Below are 20,578 nucleotides of genomic sequence, written 5' to 3' on the forward strand. Positions count from 1 at the left end.
TTTAAATGAGTCTTTCCTCACCTACTCCTTGTGATATCTGTTCCAGACTCAAATTGTCTAGAATTCATGAGAATTTAGCCGTTTGCCTTTTAAAGTCTGTGTGTCATTATTTTTGTGAATACCACTTGTAGAATAAAATACTGTATTTTTCCAGTATAATAGATTTATATAATTCCAATTGAATAGCTGCTAAATTCAGTAAAGCAAAGCAAAGTGAAGCAAAGCGAAGCAAAGCAAAGCAAAGCAAAGCAAAGCAAAGCAAAGCAAAGCAAAGCAAAGCAAAGCAAAGCAAAGCAAAGCAAAGCAAAGCAAAGTAAAGGAGAGTGGGGTCTCCAACCAGTAGATCGCAATCTACTCAGTAACCTCAGAGGAAAAAGGCTTGAGACCCTCGCAGTAGAGCAGAATGAATAATTGCATAAAATGGCACCTCAGTCTAATTGTGTTTATATGTTTAAGAGTTAGTTGAATTTGTTGGGTTGGAATAATGTACTTAAATGCCATTACACTCTATTGTACATAAGAGTTGCAGGTAGGTAGCCTCCAACACCTGCACTTTTGCATATTGTGTTAGGGTCGTGCTTCTCGTCTGTTAAGCGGAAAACATGTAAAGCACTGCTGTACCTTTGGGTCATTTGTCTTACAAATCCTGTGAGCTAAAAGATGACAGACTATTGTCTTTCATATGAGAGTGACAGATAATGACTTTAAATAACACAACTTGAAAATAACACAACTAAAGCAGTGGACAGCAGTATGTAAAGATACTCTCCCAGCAAGCACAGTCAATAGAAACAACCTGGAATTTTCCATTCTTGATATGATATTGTGTTAAAAGAAAGCTTAAGGTTAACTATGCTTTTATTTGTTGTTATGAAAAAGAGTGACATCTTAATGCTGTGAGACTAGTGATGCAAGTCGTGAAATTATTTAATTGAGCTAAATACTGCTTTTCAACTACTTGTTGGGGAGGTTAACTTGTTCATGCAGCTGAAGGTCATGGAACATGTGCATTTGTATACATGTTTCTCTTGTGGGGCCTTTCCACGTGTTTATACTAAGTATTTACATCTGTAGCCTCACGTCTGTAGAGGAGGGCTCATGCCAGGTCTTCCGGGTTGAAGAATTGTTATACTATGCAGTCGGAATGATGAATCATACATAGTGTATAATTCTAATTAAACAACAATGACACACACACAAAAAAAAGAAAAATCAGTTTTGCAGGTCGTGAAAATTTTAAAAAGACTTAAAAAAAACAACTAAGCCCTAACCATGAACTGGTATTTTATTTTAGATTTTCAAAATATGAAAATGGACAGTGTTTTGGATAAGGAAGATGAATTCCTTGGTGAAAGAAAATCAGAGACATTTCAGTCAGCACAGAATTATGACTCTTCTGATATAGTTTTGATTAGACGTGTCAGCCCCTAATGGGGGTTGTTACAGCTGCCCGAACTTTACCAAACTGCCTGTTTAAATGATTTCCTCAGTAAATATCTGGTCCTTTGATATAACAGATTTTGCTTTCCCTATTTTCTGTCTTTGTAGGGTGAGGTAACTGTCTGGAAAAGAATTGTCTATACGGGCAGATATTTGTGTATTTCTGAAATGTCTAAAATATGTCTTCAAGGTATAAAATGTAGAAGGTTCGATCAGAAAATAAATGTAATGTTTATTAAGTTCTTTATTTGTTAAAGCACAGTTGGAGATGATAAATAACTTAACACCTCTAAAAATCTTGTGGTTTAAATTCTCCCTTTGCTGCAGCAGTGTACAGGTGTCGTCCAGGTCCCAATGATGTCATTGTAGGGTGGTTACAGGACAGTTCTGACCACACTCATCTGGACGCCTGGCTGTAGTTGGGTGAGGTCAGAGGTGAAACAGGGTTGAAACGTTTAAACCAGTGAGAGCAGCAAAAAACTGCTTTTCATCCTGTTGTTAAGCCACTCCTTAAAAAGGGATTTTAAACACACACAAATACATTTAATGATTGGTTCTGTATATTTGACTCAACATTTAAAAAAAATTAATGTACACATAATAATTAATGTGTGAATATATTTGAGACTATAAGAGAGATGTTGATCTTTCAAGTGGCTTAAATCGCTATTTTTATAGTAACCTTGCTACAAATTACAATACAATAACAGTGTGATGATGTGAAATGAGATGAAAATTATCCCGGGGAACTGTAGCTCCGTTCAATTTAAGCTCATTGTTTGGCTGCCCACTACTTTACTTTTCCATACTGCTTCTCTAACCAACCACCTCTGACCTTTAACCCCTCTCATAGCAACATTTTTGGCTGCATCAAAGAGCTGCTTTCAGTGAAACAGGTCAACAGTCCTACTGTACATCCCTAGCTCACTATCAAACAGCACACAGACAGCGTGAAGGACAAACTGGGAAACATAGTGGAGCATTTAGAAGCTAAAGAGTCATATATATTCCCAAGTAGAGTAATATGTCAAATGTGCTGCACATTGAAGAGGAGAAAAGCAAATTCTGCTGAAACGACCTTTACATCGTGTACTGTACTAAACAAAAACATGAAAGATATACGAGTGAGTTCTACACCCCTTACGATGGATAATTTCCCTGCATGGTTTTTAATTAATAAGGACTTGGATTCTGCTTTAGTTGGCAGAGTGTTACAGAGGAGCCCACACCAAATCCTGCAAACAAAGGCTCACTGAACTGAGCTTTGAATCTGTGGATAAGCTCCATGTTCTGTGATACTGAGTAAAAGGCAACGGTGTTTCCTGAATAGTCCAGGTACACTCCAATTCGTGTAGCCCTGGGAGCATTAGGAAGGTCTCTGTCTACTTTGTTGTGCCAAACAGAGTAGCCCGAGTCGGAGCAGAGAAGGCTCCAAGACTTCTCATTGTAGCCCAGTAGGCTGTGTGAATTCTTGCCCTTGCGGCTGATGCTCTTGTAGGCCACCCCTACTGAAAACTCCCCGTGCCACTCAGCCTCCCAGTAAAACCTGAAACCAGTCAGAGGCTCCTTGCACAGCACTTGGGAGAAGCCATCAAAGCGGTCTGGATGATCCGGATAGAACTGGATTGTTTTCTTCCGGGTGATCCTCTGATTCCCATCTGTCAGGACCAGCTCTTTATAGACCGTGTTCGGATCGAAGGACAACTTGCAGGAATCTGAGTAAAACAGCCACAACATGCCTTTCTTAAGTATTTACATTGATATGTGGAGCATCTAATTGATCAAAAAAGAAAAGGTCATTCATTTTTGTATTTCCCATTTTCACTTGCAACAGCTTGTTATCTAAGGAACCTTAAACAGTTTACTCACATCTCAAGAAGTCTGTTCTGGTTTTTGGCTCCTGAAAATCAACCCTGGAAGGAACTGTTTGGATATGAAAACATGGATATTGTTGTGGTTAAATTTACAGTATATAGTGTAATTCTTTAAAATATTCAGTTTACAGACACTTACCTTTGAGCCGTTTGTCTCCATTTCTTGGCAAAAGTATGTACACAGGAGTTTCATTCACTGTGAATATATTACATTATAAGTCATTATAAGCCTTTTAGTGGCTCACTTTATGGTTTTCGCAAAATACAGATTTATTGTGAATATGATCTGCTGGAACAAACCTGTCTTGGATATTTTGCCCAATTCCTTTTTACATATGTCATCCACATGCTCTTTCATCTCCATGGCAGTTTTGCTCATCTCTCCGAAGGAGAACTGAGGGTTGATGAGCACTTTTGGCACCATGGCCTCAGGAGGAACACACAGGGTCGGAAAATTCTGTTTGAACAAGGAATAATGGTGCTGTCATCCAGATACACAAGAGAAACTCAAAGTGGAAAAGAAGTAGTACCGACCTGACTAATTCAGCTCTACAACTAATATGTAATATTGACAAAGCACATAATGATGTCAGTATTAAAAAATATTCCCACAAGTAGTGCGTATGTACAGTGGCTATCTATTTTTTAACCACAATTCATACTCAGCCTGCCAGTTGTTATAATAGAAGGAAAAACTACTGACAAACATTGATCTAGAACTAGGGAAAGCTTAACATAAAAAGCTTTTTTTAACATTCAATACAATATTATTATTTTTTCGCCTAAATAAAAAATAATAACATCAAAAGTAAAGGCAAGTCATTAGTATTTTACTTGTGTTATATTGGATAAAGAACAGACACAAATGCTAATTATTACAGCTCCGTAAGATCTTCCAGCACCTGCAGGAAGTGAATGTTGTCCTCTGTTTCGAGGATCTGCCGTAGTTCTGCGTCTCGGCGCTGTAGCTCCAGTATCTCGTGCTCCAGACGCTCTACGTAGCCGTCGGCCTGCGACATCGCTGACTGCACATTGGCCATTATCATCTGATTGATTTCAGCCTTCCAGCGCTCCACCGCCTGCAGCATTTCATGAAAGGTCTTATCGCTTTCTGCCTGTGCTCGTTGGGCGCCACTCTGAAAAATAAAGTCAGTTTGTCAGAAGTTTTTCTATATGATGAAAGCTATACTTGATATCACCACTGGATTGAACCATTTTAGAATATTTCGAAATTCTACTCATAGAGGCATTAAAGTGAAACCTGGTGTTACCCAAATATTACCAAAATATGGGTCTGGGTACGCTTAATTACAGCGTACTGGGTGTAGACCTCTGGTTAATTTTGAAACTATTGAAACAGCTTTAACAAATCAGTATGTGCTGAAACCAGCCGAAACACTGCCACCGTTGCAACTGTCTCTCTCTCTCGAAAAAAAAAATCAACTTCAATATCATCTCACTTACAGTAACCACCGACACTGGTTGCTGATTGATCCGCTCTCCAGAGAACTTGAGTGGACGTTACTATGAGCAGTGTGTCCAGACTTTAATCACAGTGGAAAACTGAAGTGGTGAGCAATATTCTGGTGGAGACAGGCTAATTAAAGTGACCATTTTTGTAAAATAGCTCACATCTCAGATTGTATCCCACAGAGCGAGGGTTACTTAATCAGCCAATATTTTTCATACCCAAGCCCAGGGCCTCCTCTTCCGTGTGCCAGTCATACAGTCCGATTAGCAACTTGTGATTTGAGGACGAAGTTGGATTTGAAAAACAACGTCCACGACAAGATTGTTTTCACATGTTGCCAGTTTACACTAAGTGTAAAACCACTAAAATCTAATAAAAAGCTGAATTGTCATTATATGATTGTCAATGGTTTCAGAGATTGCCTATCAGCCAATGCATTCCACCTCTTTTGCTCTTCACACTGACTGTTTACCTGCATCATGCAACCAAAGCCCACTCAAACATGATTGATCAATACTATATACTACATTTGGAGTTCCAAAATCTTCTCCCATTGCCAATAGATTCTGCAATGCGTTTGCTTAGGCTATGTCTGATCTTACTTTTAGAACATCCACATTATGCTTGAGGTCCTGCAGCTCCTTCATCCTCTCTTGAATGATGTGCTGGACTTCAGACTGTGTGACCACTAGGACTTTCTGATAGAATAAAAAAAACAAACATGAAAACAAAAATGAAGGATTTTGTAAATCAAAGTTTTTCCACAGTCAGTTTTCATTCATCTTCTGTATGAGAAACAAAAAACAATATTTGAAACTCATAAAAAACTGATATTAAATTCACAGATGAAACCGTTTTGAAAGGTTCATGTAAGTTTAAATTGCCTTCATTCGTCCTATACAACAAAAAAGAGGAAAATAAATAAGGCAAATATGTCACTCAGACCCAGACAGATTGACTAGAACTATTAAACCTCACTTGTTTTTCGATGCGCTCTTCTTCTGCTGAAGTAATGTTGTGGGTTCGATGCTCTCTGACAGTACACAGCACGCAGATGCACATCTGATCGGAGCGACAGAACAGCTCCAGGCCTTTCTCATGCTGGGGGCAGATCTTCCTGTCCAGGTGGCCCGTTTCATCCACTAACTTATGCCTCTTGAAGGTAGACGACTCATAATGAGGCTTGACGTGCGTTTCACAGTAGTAAGCCAGGCACATGAGGCATGACTTGACAGCCCTGTTGCGACGGCCAACACAGAAATCGCAGAAGGATTCCCGGTGCATGTAGGGGAAAGGAGTGAGTTCCGGAAGATGTTGGCGTGGCTCATCGTGCACATCGGGCAGGTTTCGTCTCAGGACAGGCCGTGGAGTGAAGGTTGCACGGCACTGCGGGCAGCTGTATACACCCGTGTGGTCAAGTTGATCCCAGTAGATCTTGATGCACTCCAGGCAGTACGTGTCACCACAGGGAATGGTGACTGGGTCTCTCAGGGTGTCCGCACAGAGTGGACAGTAAGCATCTGGTGGTAAAGGGAAACCAGACTCAGCCATGATGTTTTAAGAATTAAATTGGGAAAATGATCAGAATAGTTTACTGTCAGTTTGTCGCATGTGAATTCCCAAATTGTTCATATTAATAAGTCCACCGAACGATGGTCAGTCTTGTCCTGCAAGTAGGATGAGATCCAGAAAGAGTCCATATAGTCTCTTGTGATCCTACCACTCCTTTTCTAACCAGACAATTCTGTTTTCTGCTGACATTTAAAGGGAAGGCTTTATTTATACTATAAACAGACAGGTAATGTTTTCCCACACAACCCCTTTTCCAGCATCTGAGTGAAAGTACTGAGGTGTGCAACTGTGATGGAATTTACTTGACAGGCAGGAATTTCAGTTAAACTCAAACAGTAAGGTCAAGTTGTCAGCAAAACAAAAACTACTGTTGGCCAGCCAAAGCATGAATGGACCTTGAAAAAGCTAACATCTTTTTTTTTTTTCAACTATTACATAATTAATTTAAGGTTTGGAAATTCAAAAATATCAAAGAATCTAATTTCGTATGTGAGGAAATAATAATCAACATTGTAAACAAAAAAATGGTGTTGGTATTTCACAGTGAGTTGAATGATTCTGCTCTCTGTATTTAACATTTTTACAAACCAAATTTCCCCATGACATAATGTCAACACAAAGCTGTTTGGCAATTTAAAAAGCACATGACTTAGAGGCAGTTTTGTGATTAGAGAACAGTTCCACTGCCTCCTGATGTTTTTACATTATTATTATTTCCCTTAAACCAATATTTACTGTGTCGAGCACTGACTGCGCTCGATAGTATTTAGAAGGTGAAAGTCAAAGTCCTTCACACCCTTCATCTTTTTGTTTGACTGACCAACAAGTTTCATGATGGTGCCTGATGTCAAAACAACTTGGTCTGTTTGTCCTGTGCACAAAATATAGAACATGTGGGTTCCCACATGAGAGCACTTTTTTGGCACTTAAAAAACACTGCAAGAAAAAAAAAAAAAAATTAGCTTCGCTTGAAAGCACAACCTGTTATTTACAAACAATACATTTAAAAGAAAGAATTTGTACATGTTAGCCCTTAAAAATGTTCTGATACTTTTACTATAAAAACTTCATGAATCATTTTGTGAACCCGGCAGTAAGAAAGCACAAGACTACCCAATTTCCATGTAATGCTCAACCGCTTAAGTTATATCCAGAATTCATGCTGTCTCTTCATGTAATACCTGAGGGACTTCATGACATTGAAATCATCGATCGGTCGGGGCCATACCATCTATTGCACAACTCCTTGTTCGTCTTGTTGCTAAAGATAGTTTTTTCGATGTTCAGGCTCATTGTCATGCAGCAGAGTGAATTTGGGATCGATAATCACATTGATTGATGTGAAGCTGTGAGACAGGCTGATTCACCCTGTAGTGTGTCAGCTTTATGTTGTCAGTGCTCTTTGTTCTATGAAGGGCCACTCTCATTTTTGCCCAAACAAGAGAGCTCTTGTGACAATGACAGTAACACAGACAAAGCAAGAGGCTGAATGAGAGATGGATGAAGGACATGGCAGAAAGCTGGAATTGGGTTTAATGTTTCACAGAGGGGAAAAGGGTGAGAACAACAAATGGGGAGAAACGAGTACATGCTAATCTTTCTTCATGTAGCATTTACCCCGAAAACAAGAAGATACAGAACAAAAAATTCTTCTGACAGAACAGAACAAGATAAATCCTTCCATAGTCTGCACAGAGAGACAGGGAGCTAATGAGACTGAATAGACACTAGTGAGGCTGAGTGCAGATGATGTCATAGACTGTACTGGTCGGTACTCGCTCCCTCCTTCCTTCCCCTCCCCTCTCTCCTCTTCCCTCTCTGTATCTCTCCTTCTCTGTCATCATCGTGAGAAAGCCTGGGAGTGGCAGGAAGGAGGAGAAGACAAAGAAGAAGATAGAGGAAGAAGAGATCAAGCGGCTGCAGGGGTTTCCTTAATATCAACGCAGGATCCTCCTTTTTACGACATCAGGTACAGCTTACGTTTTGAGGAATTGTAGCATCACTGATGCCTCCAGTAATGCAGTAATGATGGGTGGAAATAGTCTTAACAGCAGAAAAAAACCTCGGAGCTAGATATTTAACAGATGCCACGCATCTTAGTTCATGCTCTGCTTACTGATCTGTATTATTTATATGGTGTTTGTTCTTACAAACAACAATAGATTTAGAAAGAGATGCATTTTCTCAAAATAAAATGTAGCCATGCAACATTTATTTTACATTGTTGATTAAGTACAAGCTTTTATAAGCTATTTGTTTTTATGGTGTTTATTATACCACCGTTATACAGAAGCGCATTGCATTCATGCGCGAAAACAAAATGTATCCGGATCTTGTAATTATGAGAGATTTTTTTCTCGTAATTATGCAACCTGCAACTTCAGAGCGCATAAAAAGTGCATTAGTAAACTGACTTCTATCATCAATGAAGTACAATTGTTTTGGAATAACTGTTGTCCTTACAGCAAATTGTTTCTGTTTTGACGCAGTTATAAGTCTGGTTTTAAGTCACTGTTTATTATGCAGCCTTGGTGTAAGTGATGGATAAGTCTATGTTTATGTTTGTGTGTATTTGTACAACCATCTTTATGACGGCCAGTTTGAGTTTTACACCACTGATGTGAGGACATTTTGATATCTTATGGACATTTTGGCCGGTCCTCACATCCCTCCAAGGGGCTGTTTAATGTTTAAAACTTGGTTTTAGGGTTGAGGTTAGATTTAGGTTTAGGTTACAGTAAGAATAAAGGTTTGGCTTAGGGTGGGGGGCTAGGGAATGCATTATGCCAATTAATGCCCTCATGCATGTGTGTGTGTGTGTGTGTGTGTGTGTGTGTGTGTGTGTGTGTGTGTGTGTGTGTGTGTGTGTGTGTGTGTGTGTGTGTGTGAGAGAGAGAGAGAGAGAGAGAGAGAGAGAGAGAGAGAGAGAGAGACACTGAGTAGAGGAGAAGAAGAGGAAGAGAAGAAACATGTTTTATAACTCTCTGTAGACTGAAGAGCAGAACAGCCATTTGGAAATTGAGTTGATTGAATTAAATTGGCTTGAGAGCAGCTTCAGCAACACTAACATCATGATGGATGAAAAAGTGTTCATTTCTGTGTGTGTGTGTGTGTGTGTGTGTGTGTGTGTGTGTGTGTGTGTGTGTGTGTGTGTGTGTGTGTGTGTGTGTGAGAGTGAAAGGGATAAAGAAAATTAGATTGCCCAACATTGCAGCCTGCTCTTGGCAGACCAGCGGTCAATCAGCTAATAGAATCATTATGAATTTGAGAGTACATTCTTTAAATTAAAACAGATGTCCTCACAAGAATGTAAAGTAAATCAAAATTCACCCTCTAAGACATTTTGCCAGCACTATTTGAGGGCTATTTTAAGGTTTAGACGTAGACCATATTTATCCATGACACTTACAGTATATTTGTAGCAGCTTCACGCTGGTTGATTATCATTTCCAACAGGAACATAACCTATTTTTAACACTTCTTTACAACATTATATTTTGAACTAACCAACTAAACTGGGTGTGAATTTGTTAGCATGGCCGAGGGCTCAGTGTCTGTAGCAGAAGTGGAGAACTCCTTCCAGAAGTTTGCAGTCCATGGGGACACCAAGGCCACGGGGAAGGAGATGAATGGCAAAAACTTTGCTAAGCTCTGCAAAGACTGCCATGTCATCGATGGCAAGAACGTCACAACCACAGATGTCGACATAGTTTTCAGCAAAGTCAAGTAAGAGTTCATCCGGGCTCCTCCTTCCACATTTGAAACCTTCATAATGCCTCCATTCAAAATGTACTTTAAAATCCATGTTTGTCCAGAGTCAAGCCATTTCTCTCGAAATGTTGCATTCAAAACGTGACGTGACGTCACAGTGAGCGTTGACCATCAAAATCCAAGCAATTAATTTTATAATCCAACTGAACGTTTGCGCCAAATTTGAAGAAATTCCAATGAGGCATCCCTGAGATATCACGTTCATCTTTGAGCCCCAAAATACAATCATTTCATCCTGGGGACCAAGAAAGTGTTTGGGCCAAATTTGAAAAAAATCCTACAAGTTGTTCTTGAGATATTGTGCTCACAACCCTGGGATGGGCAAAAGGACAAACCAAAAATCTAATGTCTCTAGCCTCAGCTGACATTTAAAAATATGTACCACCAACTCTAGTTTGTGGCGCTTGCTTTTTTAATATGAATATAGGGCATAATAAGTCCATTGTATAGTAAGTAGCTTCCTCTTTTTGCCTGCCCATTGGCAATATATTCATATGCAAATATGATCTGAACTTTAATGTTACTTTCCTCAAAAAACAGTTGACCATACTGTGTTTCTTCAGGGCGAAGTCAGCTCGTGTCATCACATTTGAGCAGTTCCACCAGGCCCTGACTGAGTTGGCTCCCAAACGTTTTAAAGGCAAGAGCAAAGAGGAGGCACTTCAGCAGCTCTATGGTCTCGTCGTTGGGAAGGAGCCTACCAACGTCGGAGTCACTGTGAGTACTTATTTAGAACCACATCTTCAGTCTTTACCGCCCTCAGGCCGGCAACATCTAAAAACTGCACTTACGTATCAATCCAAAGTTAACTGTCGTAGTGTTTTGATTGACCTAGAATTGTACATTTTATAGTTGTAGACTAAACCATACATTTAACAATTTACAATAGATAAGAAAATACCTAATTTTATAAGATTCAATATGTTTGTGGTGTATTAGGGTTGGGGTAAGAACCTGGAGGAATTTAAATCTCTGTTTGACTGAGATTCAATAACAAAATGTTATTCTTGAGAATAGAAACAGAGAAACAGATATTCCTCTACAGCCATCAGTCCTTTTAGAGGGATAAAGTAAGAGGCAGCAGACATAAAACATGTGGATTTTTATGTATGTGTGTGTATGAGGAGTGAAAGTACAGCCTGTTTGCTATATTCAAGTTTTATTATGCATACATTTGACCTTTCATTGCTGTTAGAAAGCGGCAAAGGCAGCAGCAGTGGACCGACTTACCGATACCACCAAGTACACTGGTTCACACAAGGGACGGTTTGACGAGTCCGGCAAAGGAAAAGGAAAGGCCGGCCGTGAGGACATGCCAGACACCAGTGGTTACGTGTCATCTTACAAGGGCAGCGGCACTTATGATGAAAAAGTAAATGAAAAATCATGAAAACTTTGTTTCACCAATAATTTGAATTTGGGGTATTAAAAAAATGTTATGGCTACTTCATTTTTGAAGACAATATAATGGCGAATAGCATGTACAATTAATAGTGTTCTGTATATTTACTGTTGTTTTACACAGACCAAAAGACAAAACTACTTGCTAACTGCTTTGCACTATATGCACTAACATTGTGCCTTACCGTAGATATAGCCGCGAGTGTAAATGCTGTAATATAAATATGCTACAATGCTCAGCGACCTTGATGCAACAGATGATGTAGCTGGTTTCAAGAAATGACCCAGTAACTACTAATTCACCCTCTTGTCACTTTACATTTAAATGCATTTTACTACATGACCAATCACTGCCCATTATTATTCTTGTCATGGAATTTATATAATTTATATTGTTTTAGTTAATGATTTCTTTTCAGTAAATTATGGTATAAAATGTAACAAACAGTGAAGAACAGTGTTGAACTCCACTAATGAAGCTTAAATGTAAAGAATAATCTCACAAAGTCTCTTCTTATTTCGTTCTTTGTCATCATGCTGTGATTCTTAATGCTTATATTATGTCTCATTTCATGTTTGGTTTTCGTCATCGGTTCAACGAATAAAGAATGTTCATTTTCTCACTGAATGAAAATGCATTTAAAGAAAAGTGAATGTAAAAATCTAAATAAACATCAATAATGTATCAAAAGGGCAATATTTGTATGTTTTATATGATTGTTTGGGTTGTGAAATGCTCCAATAAAACATCATAACAGAGGCAAATATGAACACATGGTATTTAGGGAAATATTTATGTATATACATTTATGTTTAATATGTATTATATATGTCAATACTATCTTGTCAAAGAAACAATTATACAATAGCTTTAGCTTTAACAGCACTTCATGGTATCTCACTAAATATATGGTTTAATCAGTGCGTCATAATTCACATTATACTGTTGTGAAGCCTTGCTACCAATAACACTGAATACTTTAAGAAGATACTGTTTCAACTGTCAGCAGTTTGGACCCTGTCACATATTTTACTGTATGAGATGATATTTCAGGCTGTTAAACACAAGAAAAGCTGTAACAGAACTGAAAAATAAAAATTTCTCAAGTATATTTCCTCAGTGAATAATAAAGGCTCATCTGACATAAAATAACCCTCACATGAGCCTGGAGGATTTTCAGAAATAGCTTGGATACAGTTTCACAACATAAAGAATCCTTGTAGGACAATAAACACTCAGCATACACTCATCCATCCAACCTGGACCTTCCTTGTAATGTGATACTCTTGCCATTTATGGAGGATTCAGAGAAACCGTTTTACAGTGCTTATCATGGGGTTCATATGTTTAAAGATAGCTCTTCTCTTCTATATGTGACACTTGAGGCCTGAATCGATAATTATCGCCTGGGTTTTTTTGGTATTGAATTTCATAATTTCATAAAAAATTTCATAATTTCATAACAGAACCTATAATCTTTGAACTGTCATGTTCCACTCATTATTCCAGGGAACATAACACATAATCAAGGAATACAAATAAAAATGATTATATTTGAAATTTTGCAGAGTAATCATTGTTATTTTGTCATCTGTTAAATTTAGGCTGAACTGATATAAAGATGGGACATCATGTCATTATTTACAGACATGTACAGCCACATTAACTGCTTTCCAGGACACTCAAAAATAGCTCCAAATTGAAATGTGATAAACTTGTCAAACTTGCCCTGAATTTCTGTTGGAAGATGAATTGAAGTGCAATATTCTTTCCTTTTTTTTGCACTCTCTTTGCTATGTGTCTTATTCCTCAGCAGCTCAATTAATCCACAATGTTAATTAGCTAGTTAGCGACTGGTTCTGTCTGCCTCCTTTGTTTAGGATTTAACAGACTGCTAATTGGCATTCATACTACCATGGTTTACAAGCTGTTTGGTTCTGACTAGATTGGTTTGATTGATCTGGCATATAAACAGCCTGCAGTTGCAAACTGTATTGATAGAAGGACCTTCAGTTCATTATTTGTTGGTTAGTGAGTCATCTTTCTGAGCAGTCACACCTTGACAAACCAAATGTGTCATTCTTCTAGTGCGAAGTCAAACCTTATTTCCCTTGACAGGATGCAGCATACTAAAGTCAAAACCCACAATGTAACGCACACTCACAAGCTTTTGAGAAAATCTCTTTGTAACATGCAGATTAACATGTATGTGTGTGTGTGTGTGTGTGTGTGTGTGTGTGTGTGTGTGTGTGTGTGTGTGTGTGTGTGTGTGCGTGCGTGCGTGCGTGCGTGCGTGCGTGCGTGCGTGCGTGCGTGCGTGCGTGCGTGCAGATTTGGGGTCCTGTCTGGGACGTGACAGTGTATAAATACAAGTTCTGAAAACTTGCTGACAACTTCATGTCTGGTCAAAACTTTTGATCTTAGAGTTGCTCAACACTTTGTCCTCCGATAGACTGGATAGTTGATATTTCAAAACACCTTGTAAGTATATGAAAAATTCTGATTTGATTTGGAATTTAACATTTCTAACTAAAACGTTTTATTTATTATAACATATGATATGATTATTTATTATTGTTTTTTTTCTTAAATCTGTTGTACAGATAATTACTAATGTAAAATATCTTTTGTTCATGTGTGTGTGTGTGTGTGTGTGTGTGTGTGTGTGTGTGTGTGTGTGTGTGTGTGTGTGTGTGTGTGTGTGTGTGTATTCTGAAGCTGTTTGCCTAGCTGTAATGATGAAGAGTAACACACTGCGTTTTGCTCCACTTTGGCTGCTCCTTTCCTGGATGCTCCCTGCAGGCTCCAAGAAGGTGAGTGGACCATTCAACCCTGATGAGGCACGATAAGGCCTGGCACACACCTCCTGTGTGGCGTGTACGTTACCCGTTACTGCGTGGCATCATTTAATTTCAGCATCCATATTAACAGAATTGGAGCAGTCACACTGCCTGCTGACACGAGCGTCTCAGCTGCGTCTGACGTATCGTGTGTGCGAAAACCCGGTCTAGGCCCTAATTATATCATGATATAATACCAGGTGGGGAGCGATGTTTTCCCTGCAGCCCTCTCCCTTCTCTCTCAGTATCACTCCCCTGTCTCTGTGTGAATGCCGTTGTGCCTGTGGTTCGCACTGTATGAGGGAAAACAAAAAACACGGGCCTGCTTTTTGGTTACAAGTCATCACTTGTCGCACCTCAAAAACACTATACTGATGGCCATTTTTCAAAGAGAAACGTATTGATTCAATGGTAGGAGCTGCAGCTTCAGCACTGCAGTTGATAGGCTGGGTGAGAGGTAGCCGGCGTGGATACACACACACAACCAAGCCGCAGCTAGAAGTGCGTGAGCGGTAATGCACATGTCAGGCAGCCAGTGTGTTCCAGGCCTAAGTTATCTCACCAGTTATGTGAGGCAAATTGAACAGTACATATAAGTTCAAAAAAAGTACATTTATTCAATAAATACCCAAATACATTTATCTGAGAGTTTACTTTTTTGATCAACACGTTACACATAAAACAATTGTGACAAACTACAATTAACTGATAACATTATAATACTTTGATACTAATGTTCAAGCAAATGTAACAGGGGCCATTCTGCTTAATAGATACTTCTATTTATGATACTGTAAGAACATTTTACATACTACTCAAGTCAAACTTGAATATTGGAATTTTATTTAATTTATCTTAGTATTTTTTGAGTTGTTATTTTTACTCAAATAAATGATGAAGTGCACAATGGTTAAAACTGCATGTAGTTCATAAAATTTCATCTCAGTTTGTCCTTCTTCTCCCTCCAGATCAGTTCTAATGTCACTTTACAAGATGTCAACCAGGCTATCCCACTGAGCATGGAAATGGGTGCTGTGGATGACATGTACTCCAACTGCAATGCAAAGATGGCAATAATGGTGAAGAACAAATATTTTACAAAAGAATTGGAGGGAGTATTTCGAGATGTTTGGCAAAAGGCAAAAAAATGTGCATCCGGGAAATATGAAACTAGAGAAGATGCAGCTTTGACCATGAATCATCTGCAGGCAATCTGTGTTTATACATCTGGTTATAAAAACTTGTATAATCTGTTCAATATTGCAGTCAGAACCAAGAAAAATGTCTATGGCACCACCTTTCAATACCATTCATTACATTTCTGGCTGACATCTGCCATACAGATCCTCCAAAATAAAGCAGGCTGTCACAATACTTACCGAAGAACCAATAATGTGTTTAAGGGGGAAGTTGACCAATTAATTCGATTCGGTTCCTTCACATCCACCTCCAAACTTTCAAATCTGAATCACTTTGGTACAAAGACCTGCTTTAAAATTACAACCTGTTATGGAGCTTTCTTGAAAAAATACCCACACCTTAAAGATAGAGAGCAAGAGGTTCTCATCCCCCCCTACGAAACATTCCAGATAACGAAAAAGGATGAAGTTACTCAGAATGACTGTGAGGTCGTTTATGTCCTGCACAGTGTCGGATACATCAGCCTTCTAAACTGCCAACTTGCAAATTAAATAGTATATTAGTGGAACTGGTGGACCAAAGTGACAACTAAATTGTGAATTTAGCATTGTTCAGCAAATTCCCTATGCATAGTGCAGCTTTTGCAGGCTTCGGTACCAACATGTTGAACAACAACATGGTCAACCAATCCTAAAAGGATCTTTGATGTGTTTTTGCAATTGCCAGCATTCCTATATGAACCAAATAATTGTGTTATACATTTTCTGAATGTAAACAATAAATGTTTGAAGCAGCAAAACATATATGTATTATATTAATTTTTTTTAGTGAGTAGCAATAAATAATCTACATATAACAAAACCCCAAAATTTGGTTGAGATGGATATTGTGTCCTAATTTATTTGCACGTATGCACACACACACACACACACACACACACACACACACACACACACACACACACACACACACACACACACACACACACACACACACACACACACACACACACACACACACACACACACACACACACACACACACACACACACACACACACACACACACACACGTTAATGTGTTACAAAGTGCTTTTCTCACAAGCTTGTAGTTTGGTTTGTCAAGGTGTGACTGCTCAGAAAGATGACTCACTAACCAACAAATAACAAACTGAAGGTCCTTTTATCAATACAATTTGCAACTGCAGGCTGTTTATATGACAGATCAGTCAAACCAATCTAGTCAGAACCAAACAGCTTGTAATCCATGGTAATATGAATGCCAATTAGCAGTCTGTTAAATCCTAAACAAAGGAGGCTATAATATGTTCATGTTTTCAAAGCAAGCTCCAGTCTCAGCCTGACGTACAGAGACAACTGGGAAGAGGGAGCCATGTTAAATATGATCTCAACCAAGACAAATAAACAAGTATGAGCAAAATATATGCATTATAAACTTCACAAAGCTCATAGATGTCATAGTTGATGTTCTGAACCCATGCGTTTCATGTGTGCTACTTCACAATTATTGTAACTAAATTACACCTCACAGTTTAGTTTTTGTAAATTAGTATAGTAGATTGATGCAATTCATTTCATTTTTGTTTGTTTTGTTGTTCAGAATTATCCACAACAATTCTATATTTAATAAGAAAAGGAATAAAACAACATAGAAGTGGGATCAGAAAACAAAGGTGAAGTAGGATGGCTGGATAATTATGAATTATGAATTGTTAAACAAAGAAGAGAACACAGTGTCCGAGCTTTTGTGTCATCATGACACATAATCAAGGAATACAAATACAAATTATTATATTTGAAATTTTGCAGAGTAATCATTGTTATTTTGTCATCTGTTAAATTTAGGCTGAACTGATATAAAGATGGGACATCATGTCATTATTTACAGACATGTACAGCCACATTAACTGCTTTCCAGGACACTCAAAAATAGCTCCAAATTGAAATGTGATAAACTTGTCAAACTTGCCCTGAATTTCTGTTGGATGATGAATTGAAGTGCAATATTCTCTCCTTTTTTTGCACTCTCTTTGCTATGTGTCTTATTCCTCAGCAGCTCAATTAATCCACAATGTTAATTAGCTAGTTAGCGACTGGTTCTGTCTGCCTCCTTTGTTTAGGATTTAACAGACTGCTAATTGGCATTCATACTACCATGGTTTACAAGCTGTTTGGTTCTGACCAGATTGGTTTGATTGATCTGGCATATAAACAGCCTGCAGTTGCAAACTGTATTGATAGAAGGACCTTCAGTTCATTATTTGTTGGTTAGTGAGTCATCTTTCTGAGCAGTCACACCTTGACAAACCAAATGTGTCATTCTTCTAGTGCGAAGTCAAACCTTATTTCCCTTGACAGGATGCAGCATACTAAAGTCAAAACCCACAATGTAACGCACACTCACAAGCTTTTGAGAAAATCTCTTTGTAACATGCAGATTAACATGTATGTGTGTGTGTGTGTGTGTGTGTGTGTGTGTGTGTGTGTGTGTGTGTGTGTGTGTGTGTGTGTGTGTGTGTGTGTGTGTGTGTGTGTGTGTGTGTGTGTGTGTCCGTGCGTGCGTGCAGATTTGGGGTCCTGTCTGGGACGTGACAGTGTATAAATACAAGTTCTGAAAACTTGCTGACAACTTCATGTCTGGTCAAAACTTTTGATCTTAGAGTTGCTCAACACTTTGTCCTCTGATAGACTGGATAGTTGATATTTCAAAACACCTTGTAAGTATATGAAAAATTCTGATTTGATTTGGAATTTAACATTTCTAACTAAAACGTTTTATTTATTGTAACATATGATATGATTATTTATTGTGTGTTTATATCACTGGGGGTATCAAGTGGTCATGTCCCTTCACCCGTGTTTAGTTGAGTTAGGCTCACGACACCTCGGAAAGTCTCAGCAACAGTCCTGGCATCCCAGAACTAATACTCACACCCCCCCATCCCTGCTCTACCTGTTTTACATATGACTTGTGCCCATGCACATACTTTGGCAACGTTATTTTTGCTCAAAGCAAAGATCATCAGGAGTAATAGCTGGAAGGAAAAGCTACCTTTTAAGAGGACAAAACAGGGTTTGGGGGTAGGCCACCATCTGCTTCGACCAGTTGGGTTGAGAGGAGCAGCTATGTTCCGCAGGCTTTTCAGGTTACCGTAATTAAACAAAATCTCGACATAAAAAGCTTACTCATAATAGAGGTGTGCTAACAAATTACAGACTTGTGCCGAACCTGCCCTTCTAAAATCCTTGAAAGCTGAATACTAGGCTTACATTCATATGGTAGATTTTGTTCATCAATTTCAGGCAGTTATCTGAGATGTGGTATCCGACCTATCCATGTATGAATAAAATTGCTTTGCAGCCTCTATGTACTGCTCAAATGCAAATTACTTGCTATTTTGCCTGTGCAATCATGTTGAATTTGATTCCGTGTGGGTAAGGTTGTTGTTCTGTAAACAGTACAAAACAAAACAGACAAAACAGGAAAAGAAATGTACTGTATGAATTAAATTGTGATCATCAGTGTTTAAAATCAGATGTCAAAATAATACAAATCAGGGATTCTACCAGATGCACTTAGTAGGAATATTAGATTTGGACATGATAGATGTGACAGCTGCTAAAATATCTATTATAGTGAAAGAGTGCAAAGTGAAAGAGGAAAGTCTGCCTGCATGAGTGTTAATGCGATGCGGTTGTGGTTTGACCAAGGGCTGTTTTTAACAACACGTGGGAAGTCTGTGTGAAGTCTAGTTGCTGATACAACTGAAATGAAGAGTAAATAGTTCTGTAATTGTTATACATATGTTTACTATATTTGGTAATATTTGGCTTTGACAATATTTTAATTTCTAATTTATTAGAGTCCTCCACTATGTGGCAACATAATTTGTCAGTTCTATGACAGAGTCAACTTTTATTGGAAGATACTACCATTTTAACAGGTCTTAAACTTGCTTTTACTCTTTCTACTTTAACAGGCCTTGACATTTTGCTTAGTCCTGTAGGAAAAGTATTGATCTATTCAAGTATCATTGAATGTACAAAGAACCTGATACTGAAGCAGCTAAACTGAACTGAGCCATCATTAGTTTGATTCTGTCTTATTGTGCTTTTTCTACTATGACAAGCCAAAACTTCCTTTGTGAGACAGGCCAGTTAACATTTAAAATGTTTCAACAAAAGTCCAATAGATGGCAGCATTGCCCAATGATTTGTCCTCCAATTTTTTACTTACCCGAGATGTTCTCAACACTAAACTCTTTTTTTTGTGTTTATGTCTCAGCCCTGCTGCATTTTGATATTTTTTCAGTTAAATTCTCAGCAGATGCAACAAGGGGTTACAGGACGGAAAGGCATGTCGTGTTGGAGAGATGTGGAGAGCTAATCAGGGAGGAATTAAAGAATCGCAAAAAAACAGAGGGAGGAAGAGGAGATGCAAGATACTATGAGTGCTAATAAAAGGCAAAAAACATGAGTAAGGGTACGGTGAGGATTAGTTTTGCAGGACGAGGGGATAAAAGACAGGTGAAGGTGAAGAGAGCAATTAACAGGTATCAGAAACTTGAGGCACAGCAGCAAATAGAGAAAGACAGACAGAGCCAGGTATGGAGACTGTTACTATAGAATGAAGCAAGAGGGAATAAAAACCTTGTGAGAAGATACGGTGTATTGGTGAAGACGATGTATTTGGTCTGGCTTTTGCATAATAGGTAGAAGACTGGAGAATAGACCCAGTGGAGAATAAACGGTGTACGAAGCATACACAGTGAGGTAAGAGTGTGCATGCGTGTGGGTAGGGAAGGTGTAGTGTTAAGTGAATTACTCCAGAATTCCCAACTGAGAGAAAAGAAATGAATGCAGCCAAAGAAATACAGAGGGGAGGATTTGTATGGACGGGGAGGAAGGGAGAGGAGAGTGAAAATGCAAAGCAGAGGATACTGAGTTGGCTCGAGTAGTGAGTGACAGAGTGAGTTAGAGAGAAAAGGGGGGTGTTTAGGAAAACAGCAGCAAGACAGAGATGAGGAAAGTAGAAAAACTTAAAGGAG

General features: G+C 38.6%; 3 protein-coding genes across 3 annotated transcripts; 2 read left to right on the forward strand and 1 right to left on the reverse strand.

The window, feature by feature from the left end:
- Nucleotides 1-1,654: 1,654 nt before the first annotated feature.
- ftr84 (finTRIM family, member 84) lies at nucleotides 1,655-6,492 on the reverse strand. Its single transcript, XM_069714089.1, has 7 exons — nucleotides 5,764-6,492; nucleotides 5,388-5,483; nucleotides 4,217-4,450; nucleotides 3,615-3,771; nucleotides 3,454-3,510; nucleotides 3,310-3,363; nucleotides 1,655-3,155 (listed from the first exon to the last, which is right to left on the reverse strand). Exons 1-7 carry the CDS (start codon nucleotides 6,334-6,336, stop codon nucleotides 2,614-2,616), a joined length of 1,713 nt encoding a protein of 570 aa, XP_069570190.1. The 5' UTR covers nucleotides 6,337-6,492; the 3' UTR covers nucleotides 1,655-2,613.
- Nucleotides 6,493-8,191: 1,699 nt separating this feature from the next.
- Nucleotides 8,192-12,220, forward strand: tppp2 (tubulin polymerization-promoting protein family member 2). Its single transcript, XM_069714044.1, has 4 exons — nucleotides 8,192-8,326; nucleotides 9,892-10,083; nucleotides 10,692-10,845; nucleotides 11,324-12,220. Exons 2-4 carry the CDS (start codon nucleotides 9,893-9,895, stop codon nucleotides 11,516-11,518), a joined length of 540 nt encoding a protein of 179 aa, XP_069570145.1. The 5' UTR covers nucleotides 8,192-8,326; nucleotide 9,892; the 3' UTR covers nucleotides 11,519-12,220.
- Nucleotides 12,221-13,996: 1,776 nt separating this feature from the next.
- LOC138629987 (ecto-ADP-ribosyltransferase 4-like) lies at nucleotides 13,997-16,294 on the forward strand. Its single transcript, XM_069714045.1, has 3 exons — nucleotides 13,997-14,011; nucleotides 14,249-14,343; nucleotides 15,339-16,294. The coding sequence occupies exons 2-3, from the start codon at nucleotides 14,266-14,268 to the stop codon at nucleotides 16,059-16,061; spliced, it is 801 nt and encodes a 266-aa protein (XP_069570146.1). The 5' UTR covers nucleotides 13,997-14,011; nucleotides 14,249-14,265; the 3' UTR covers nucleotides 16,062-16,294.
- The last annotated feature ends 4,284 nt before the right edge of the window (nucleotides 16,295-20,578 follow it).

This window comes from Brachyistius frenatus, unplaced genomic scaffold (assembly GCF_029030835.1).
Source record: "Brachyistius frenatus isolate BFR_SWC_R1_liver_20210118 unplaced genomic scaffold, ASM2903083v1 Contig_125, whole genome shotgun sequence".
Classification (NCBI taxonomy): domain Eukaryota; kingdom Metazoa; phylum Chordata; class Actinopteri; family Embiotocidae; genus Brachyistius; species Brachyistius frenatus.

What these genes read in the sequence shown, in the direction of transcription:
- ftr84 (XM_069714089.1), bottom strand. Translation starts at nt 6,336, where the DNA reads ATGGCTGAGTCTGGTTTCCCTTTACCACCAGATGCTTACTGTCCACTC. An exon ending in AAGAGCGCATCGAAAAACAA is followed by an intron (nt 5,484 to 5,763) that starts GTGAGGTTTAAT and finishes TTATTCTATCAG; the next exon opens with AAAGTCCTAGTGGTCACACA. An exon ending in ACAACATTCACTTCCTGCAG is followed by an intron (nt 3,772 to 4,216) that starts GTGCTGGAAGAT and finishes TTGTTCAAACAG; the next exon opens with AATTTTCCGACCCTGTGTGT.
- tppp2 (XM_069714044.1), top strand. Translation starts at nt 9,893, where the DNA reads ATGGCCGAGGGCTCAGTGTCTGTAGCAGAAGTGGAGAACTCCTTCCAG. An exon ending in ATAGTTTTCAGCAAAGTCAA is followed by an intron (nt 10,084 to 10,691) that starts GTAAGAGTTCAT and finishes GTGTTTCTTCAG; the next exon opens with GGCGAAGTCAGCTCGTGTCA. An exon ending in CTACCAACGTCGGAGTCACT is followed by an intron (nt 10,846 to 11,323) that starts GTGAGTACTTAT and finishes CATTGCTGTTAG; the next exon opens with AAAGCGGCAAAGGCAGCAGC.
- LOC138629987 (XM_069714045.1), top strand. Translation starts at nt 14,266, where the DNA reads ATGATGAAGAGTAACACACTGCGTTTTGCTCCACTTTGGCTGCTCCTT. An exon ending in TCCCTGCAGGCTCCAAGAAG is followed by an intron (nt 14,344 to 15,338) that starts GTGAGTGGACCA and finishes TTCTCCCTCCAG; the next exon opens with ATCAGTTCTAATGTCACTTT.